Below are 8,642 nucleotides of genomic sequence, written 5' to 3' on the forward strand. Positions count from 1 at the left end.
AAGAGATCGTGAATTTGTCTGCTTCAGCAATAAAATTGTAAAATGCTTTTTTATCGCAATCACTTGATTTGAAAACATTCTTTGTCGATGCATGCACAAATCCATTCACTACGTGGAAACATGAAATTTAAGATAATAATCAATGGAAATATCATAGATGGAAAGATGCAGGTTGTATGTTGTGGAGAGACAATTCGTATCAAAGCTGTCACTCTCGTCATAACAAGTCATTGGAGTGATAAATGTTTATGTACGTAAACTGCTCTAATAAATTGCAATTCAGAGTACCGACGAAGACCAGAAATTTCACAATTAGAGATAACAAACAAACGTGTTTACAACACTTGGGATTTGTAGGTGAGCTTGTAGCGCAGGATTGCTTCCGTTGAATTAGCACTTTTGAAGACTGTTGACAACTCAAATCAAAATCATGCAATATCATGAATCCTAGTTCGTGGTCGACAGGTGTAAAACGCATTACTATTTCAGAAATAAAAGTATTCCTAAGTAAACAAAGTCATAAAATGCTGCTATCCTACGGTTAAATAGGCGAATGAACCCAGTGACAATGTGAAAACATGATCGTGTTCTTTCTCATGAGATACATAAACACATGTATTTGCTGATTTGTATATAGGTCTGACATTAAATTTTACGATAGAAACACGAGAAACCACACGGGCAAATAAAACAATACATGAGCACACACAGTAAAATCAAGTGTTCACCCCTTGGTTACATACAGAACTTGGCTGAGCAAACGACAAACGCATTGCCATACACGATGCGATCGGCGGTGGATGCATGCATGCCACGGAGGGGGCGCGCTCTATGACTAACACGGGGAGGCTAGCTCACCACTGAGCCAGCGGAGACCTTTTTCTCGGTGGACGTAATCGTTGGGATTTCGGAAATTCAATGTCAAAGAAAAAGCGCTTCAAAATTTACGACTAACTCCTACCCCTCCCCCCCCCCCCCCCTCTCCATCGACTTGACCAACATACTCTCCAAACTATCTTCTTTTCATTTTTTTCGCTCTCTCTCTCTCTCTCTCAACTGCTTTCTCTGTCGACCTTTGCTTCTTTTTCTCCCCCTCCCAAATTCAACGTGGGTCGTTGACTTCATACAACCTTCGACGTTAAATCCATATTCGCGATTAATTCCGTTTAATTCCGCTCCACATTGGTACGTCAAAAGCGGCACAGCTGCGGGTTTTTAACATTGCACCTACAGCCGTATCAATCAGCGTGGAAGCAACGCACAAACAGACGCCGTTTACCCCCAAAACCCCGCCAGCCCGTTACTGCCAATTATAACATTAGATATGGGGCATATTCCCTCTTTTTTTCTGTTATGTTTGTTTGTCAGCGGACTATCACCTTGGCCAGTTCTGGAATTGAAAAGCGACTCTAATAATGTTGTCAACAAGGACTGCGATAAATGAGAATTTTCCTGTCGTCCACTGGAGAACGAAATAAAACCTGAAACTAGGCACATGGGACTGTGTGTCTGAATTCAAACAAAAATATATCATTGGGCCATTCCATTCTATCCACGCACTATATGTTACAATGTATCGAGCTTGAATTCGTTAAACCTAATTCAAAAGGACAAGAATGTAGAATATCTTGAGGTTGATAAAGAGTCATCATCGTCTTCATTTCCTAAAATCATTTAATGGCCTTTATCAATGTTCAATTTATGACTGTCTCAATATTATGTACTTCTTGCCCAATGACAATACTAAACACGGGGTCAGCTTGTTTATTCACTACATACGCAGAAGAAGAATAATAACCAACCAAACAAACAAAAAATACCGCAAATAATGACGCACAAAATTAACCAGTTAATAATCATTCCGCATCCAAAGACAGACCGAAACTTGAGTTGGACAGATGAAGCTTGACTTCCTAATATTCTCTATTACAACACAATCATGTGCCACCGAGAAAGCTTCAATTGTTATTATGTTCGATGGTGTCAGTAAATACCTTAGTCCGAGCTTAACTTCACTTAGGATGAAACCGAATTTTTTGTTTTCTTTTTGTTTGTTTGTTTGTTTGTTTGTTTATTGTTTTTTTTTGGGGGGGGGCTTAAGAGATGAAGAACAATAGAAAATGCATACTAATCTTGATAATCACAACACATTCTCTTCTCCAATAAATTGTAACGACGGAAACGAAACCAGGAACTATACTACTTACGTTATTCAATTCAACTAGGTAAATGTGTAGACATTTCTTTTGACTGGATAAGGTTAATGCAACTTTTTTGTTTTATTTATTATTATTATCATTTCTGTTTTCTGTTTTTTTTTTCTTTTTTTTTTTTTGGGGGGGGGGGATACATTCTGTAGTTAGTTGTATACTCTGAGATGGAAATCGTCATGGGCCCTGTTGATGTTAGCCCAGGTTAATTTCATTTTTTTTCTTTCCCGAGGACAATACCGTCAAGTCTTCTTAGAAACTAAGCTAAGAATGAAGGAATAATGATTTCTACAACTCAATGCATACTTGTATTTTACAAGTGGTGGATGAAAAAGGAGTAAATCAAATTGAATGATTGCCAGAATAGCTAAACTATGCGGTACTCACTTAAAATGTAATATGTGTACACAGAGTCTCTTGCTAACAATTTAAAGGTTTTATTCCATTCTTCTTGGGGTCGTGACGAGAAAAAAAAGAACTAAAATAAACAAGCAAAATTCAGTATTAGTCAAGGCAATTCTGCGTAACAATCAATGATTCCATTGTATTGCCGTACTAGACGTGTGGTTACACTATTAAATACAAATGAATGTGATACGATTTAGAACACGGAGCATATTATCTAATGTTCTGAAATATATATCCTGAAACTCACTGTATGACTATGGCACGAAAACTGCATTACGTAAAATAACAGACAAACACATCCTGATCCACAAAACTGAATTCTTATATGTATCTTGGGTGAAGGCAACGTTCAGTCGTTGGTTTCAAGTTTCACATAATATAGACCCTAGGCTTTTATAGATACACACTTTCAGCACTTCAATTTATTTATCTTTCTTTTATCAAGTCTTCTTTAAAAGCAGGGTAGTACCATTCAGAGCCATAATTATGCACAATTATGCCTGCTTTACAGGAGAGCCCTGCGTAAATACAGTGTTGTTGATTGATTGTGTATATGCAGATTAGGACCTGTACATTGTTGTTTTGGGGGTGTGACATTGACAACAATTAGAAAATCGGGCTGTATTTCATATTTATAGACACTGCACAGACCACCGGGAAAGATCTAAAACAACGAAAAGCTCTTGTCCCCTATTGGATTTCAAAATACGTTCCGATTTCCACTTTGATTTCCGCAGGTACAATTTTGTAATTCTCTTTTCTTGCACCATTTACATTTCACAAATATCATGTCATTTTTAAATTACTAAATCACTACTCTTCATGACAAAAAAAAATGTTCAATTGACAGACATTTTGAACTGCATATAAATCACTGAAAATATCAAGAGAGTAACTAAAACGTTTTCTTTGCTTGGTCTTGGCGCAGTCAAGATATTAAGTATCTACTTAATAACCTCATGAAATGAAGAAAATGAACTGCTCAAGCATGTTATGCAATTCTTCTTCTTTCTTTTTTTACTGTTGTTTTAATTCCTCTACAACATGTAGGCCTACTGGTACAACACAGGAATCCACATATCCTATGAGAAGTTCCCTCTCAGTTGTAAACACGAAAGAAAGAGTAAAGTGGCACACACTCTTTTTCCGGATAATTTTTTCTGATATTTCGGCGTCATTTTCTGAAAGCGAAACTGCCTCGAATATATTCAAGAAGAAAACTAGAACCAGGTGTCAACTTACGTAACTTCGACAAGTGCAAACCCCTCTAAACGTGGCCGTTAATAATAATCATGACACGGGGCAAGAAATTAAAAACTTCCCCCCTTATAGAGCTGTCAAAATAGGGCCGTAAATCTTGGAAATCATCTCCGCACGTACAAAGTACAGCCCACAGGTTGCAGTATATTAAACAGGGCTGGGATTTTTTGGACACGACATTACAATCATGATTATGACACACACTTTGCCTCGACTAGTTTCTGCTGCTACTGATGATGGTACACCAGCTAAGTCTCGCCATACGTCGATATACACGTCAGTCTACGCAGCATATGGCACATATGTCTGTATATCCGGGGTTGAGTAAAGGGGGAGGGCGAAACCGAATGCCCCAGCTCTGGGACAAGATGGTGGGGAAGCCCAAAGCCAAGGGGACAACGCACCTCAAACACTGGAGCAGCTAGGACATACAAGGCGGAGTGAAGACGGTCCAGGAGTAAAAAAAAAGGAGGGCAGAAAACAAGAAAGAGAAAGGAAGGGAGCTGAGAGGAGGAGAAGATGGGAAAAAAGAGGAGTAAGACGCTTGCCATTCTCTGACCCTTCCTAAATCCCTGAAAATGAAAATGCTTGTCGCCTGTGTTTGTATAGCACGGGGATCAAGGCTACGCGAGCGAGTTCACCGACGTACACGCCACCGGATCAGCGCGGCAACGCCGCCTCCGCTAGCTCCATCGGTCTGGCTAGCGAGGTATACGGTACCCGTATACAGGTGCACTGAAACAGCACGTCTAGCTCCCGATGTGGGAAGTACTCTATCTTTCCTAAATTTACGCGGGCTCTTAGTACATCAATTTTGCATCTTTCTTAAATTCAGACGATATGATTTCAGATTATTAAAACATCTGCCACAGGAAGTATATCATGTGTTATTCTGATCGACAATAATAAGTGAACGAATTACAATTTTGATGCAGATGCATTCATATGATATGCGAAAAATTATACCTGCAGGTACAATATGCAAACGATCAGAAATTACACCACTATACAGCATTCTTGATATCCCAAATCAAAGTTGAGATGGAAATCACAAACTACAAATCTTGGTACATATAGGAAAAGAATATACAACGGAAGCAAAAACTAAGAGAGATTACTGAAGATTACAGTACTCTCAGCCTTGAGTAAATTATGATGAATAATAAGATCCCCGAATCCTGCGGTGTTATATTTTATGCTTATTACAGAATTTTTTTGTTGTTGTTGATGGATTTAGGCCTATAAGATGGGTGAAGCATTTCGGGGATGTTTCTTAACATACATAATATACTCAAAGTTATACTATATTGGTATCACTACTACGCATCGTCTTATAGAGACACTTTATAATCGGAAATTAGTGAATCACATAATATATATCTCTCTATTTCGATGTTTTACAAATAAGTGTTTGATTGCACGTGTGTGTTTTCTATTCTGTTGTAGGGGGGGGGGGGTACCAAATTAAGTGAGAAGAAAACTGTTTTCCCTTCATACGATTGTGGGGACCACGTTATAACATTATTCGTCTTTGCCGATTGCTTTTCAGTGGTTAAATTGAGATAATTTCTTGAGCAGGAAATACAATAAAATGACTATCTTTCTTTTTTTTTACTCTTGCCATCTTAATATTGCAGGTACAAATGCATGCGATATTCCTTAACGAACAAGTGTGAATGCTCTTGATGTTGTTTCCAACAGCTCAGTTCTTAATTAAGTTGCAACAATTATCAAGTAGACACAGGATAATTCAATGGCAAGTTTTTTTTTTTTTTTTTTTTAATCGGCCGATTGTCCTACTCTTCCCTCCGAGGTCGGCTTTCCTGGCATCTATAAACTCTGCATATCAGGAATCAACTCCTATTTTGATGGAAATTACAGGAATTTTGTTTCCATTTTGCTTTCGTAATCTTTGTTTATTCATCTGCTACGTGCCAACGGGAATACCACGTAAATACAAGAATGCCAACATAACACGTAAATACGAGAAAACATTTTAAAAAACAGTTTGAAAACGGTCCACATTAAAAAAGATAATCACCAAACAAACGTCCTTCGCTTCGCTCCATTTGTAAAGTGGAGATGATAAAGCCGTCTTCCCTTCGTTTTTATTGCCCTCTGTGTTTTCAAAAAGAGTGCCGACTTTTCTTCGATGCTATACCAGCTTCCGTCACCACCTAATAACGAGCCGACCGACAGACAGGGTCTTCATTATGCTGTCGTAAGCACGAACGAAAGAATAAATCAAGAAAACGGCATATTTTCACACCTCCCAGAACATCTTTTCTCCTCCCACTCCTCCGATTCATGTACGGGGGTAAGCACATTACTCTCGGAGATGCCAAAACCACGCACATCATTTTAATACATGGACGGACGCGCGAACTCCACCCAACTTCTCTTCCCAAACAATCGTTCACCTCTCATGGCATCAACCACACGGGGATGACATATTCCAAACAATTTGGAATCTGGTGGGAAATACGTGATATAAGAAACATGCACACATTATGCACACATATATACACAAAAGATTTTTTTTTTCCAAAGATTGTATTTCTGTCTTGCTCCTGAAAGAAGTCGAGGTGAGGGAATAAGGGGGCGAAGAGTGGAAGAAGCACGCGGATAAACAAATGCTTCTCGTGACGGTATCGACATATTTACGAGAGGTGTGAGGGGGAAGAGTTCGGGAAAGGGTCTTCCACTCCAGAAGAAAAAAAAAATATAACCCCCAAACCTGGCAGGCCGCCCGTGGGGCGTGATCGCAAGGGGGAACGGCGCGGCTGTATACCGTGGAAGAACGAACTTCTGTATTTTCCCCCTTCGCTGCGCTTGTCAGACAGGCGTCTCGATTTTTACCAATCTCTGTCACAAATTCCTGTCTCCTGTCAGAGTGAAGGCTACGTTACTTCTACTACTAGCAAAAGAGCTAAGAAACGCTAAAATGGAACAGTAATTTCAACATCAGCAGGATCTTTCATGGGAGGAGCGAATGGTGGGAGGGATTCTCTGCGTTGATGCATTCATGCGCGTCCTCTTCTCTAGGAAAGGGTCTCACACATGACACGAACAGGAATGTTACATACCCACGTGGGACGGTTATCTCCCACTGAAATAATTCAGATTGGTTCCTGGCAAGATATATCTTGCAGATGTGAGAATATTTTTGGTATATTCAGTTATTTTGTTACATTTCAACTGGGGTACCCTAAAACGAACGAAAAAGAAAAAGGTTTTTGGAATATAATAGCATGTATCTCAAAATTAAACCTTCAAGTTGATGACAATCAAAACATTAGATTGCTTCGAAACTTTGATTATGTCAACATCATACTAGGTATTGACTATTCCTAGATGATTTACTAATAAGTCATGCTAATCATTCAAATAACATATTACGATGACACACCTAGCACACATACCTAGCATGAAATGATAGTTGTCCACACTTGATATGAGAATGACGTATGGAAAAAAGGAGCGCAGAAGAGTAAAGGTATATGAAATAAAAAACAAAAACAAAACAGCAATGGCACAACGTATCCTGGTCTTGAGTCCGTTAATTACCTTCCATGTTGTGATAATCACTGTTGCTATATCTGATCCCCCACTCACTGTTCCCGTTCTGTACTTCGTGCAAAGCCTGCAGGGTTCCCACGGAATTATCCTGGCACACCACGCCGCCAGTCCCGGCGGTCAGGTCGTCCTCCTCCCCGTCGCGATCGCTGGGAGAGATCAGCGAGGCGATGCTAAACGCGTTGGCTCGGGGCGATAACGGATCCGCAGTTTGGCTTGTAATATCCATAGCCAGCCCACGAGCTGACTTATCCCCCCGATGAGTTTCAGGTGAATTTGCTTATCTGTAATTCTATTCGATTATCCTGATAAATGAAAGAGGGGCTGTAACACACAGTAGACTTCCCAGCAGTGTGAACCCGTGACAGATAAGTAGGTACCAATGAGTAAGCGTGCCCGCAGGGCGAAATGACACGCTCTTATCTGTTGCGCGTAAAAATCCGTAGCGATGACTCGATTGACGACGGCGCGTTAGCACAGACCCCGCGAGTAGAAGGAGCGAGGGAACTTGGGGCGTAGGAGCTGTCAGGAAGCGGTCCAAAACTTTCTCCAAAAGATGTGAAAAAGTGTATTGGTATGATATTCACGCGCTGAAATGACTCGCTGTATGTAAAGGTAGAGATACAGGGCTCACAGCAGACGGTCAGAGAACGGAGGAAGGGTCCGTGTGGCGGTCCGCTCCTCTTGCTCGTTGCGGGTATCAATGAAGAGAAGACTTCGCACGTCGGGGTGCCCTAGACTAGGCCCAGATCTCACCTCGCGTTGTTTGGAGATTAGAGCACAAGTGTAGCAATGATAGGTAGGTATACACACCGACAACCAACCCATCCAGCGACCACTACCACTCTGCTGTCCCCCGACTTGTGTCTATTCCTCGAGGCGACACGAAAAGAAGGGACAAATTGTCTTTCACATATTTTTGGTCTCTTACTTCATTTGTGGCTCGTAACCCATCTATGCGGTATTCACCATCTCTATATATGTCATCATTCTTGTGGCAACTCCCCACAAAAAGAACAAGATAGAGCAAAACAAAAACAAATGAGGGGGATGAAGTCAGCGACTTGTTACAGGTAAATGGTAATGAAGTGCTGGGCTCTGATTGGACAGTTCTCCGAGAGCAGAGGGCACTGTGAGGCCGCTGCGACGCACTGTGACTGAAGACACGGGGGTGAAATTATGCAATGG

The 8,642-nt window shown here is 40.6% G+C and overlaps 1 protein-coding gene across 1 annotated transcript in view; it reads right to left on the reverse strand.

Moving 5' to 3' along the window:
* The window catches only part of LOC139732838 (uncharacterized), a 71,231-nt gene extending 62,931 nt beyond the window's left edge, over positions 1 to 8,300 (reverse strand). Inside the window, exon 1 of the mRNA XM_071643679.1 lies at positions 7,446 to 8,300. Coding sequence (XP_071499780.1) covers positions 7,446 to 7,683 — 238 coding nt within the window. The 5' untranslated portion in view covers positions 7,684 to 8,300. The remainder of the gene's footprint in view (positions 1 to 7,445) is intronic.
* Positions 8,301 to 8,642: the final 342 nt, after the last annotated feature.

The sequence above is a fragment of the Diadema antillarum genome, unplaced genomic scaffold (genome assembly GCF_040938485.1).
Source record: "Diadema antillarum isolate AM-2024a unplaced genomic scaffold, OU_Dant_1.0 seq00000454_RagTag, whole genome shotgun sequence".
Taxonomy (NCBI): Eukaryota; Metazoa; Echinodermata; class Echinoidea; order Diadematoida; family Diadematidae; genus Diadema; species Diadema antillarum.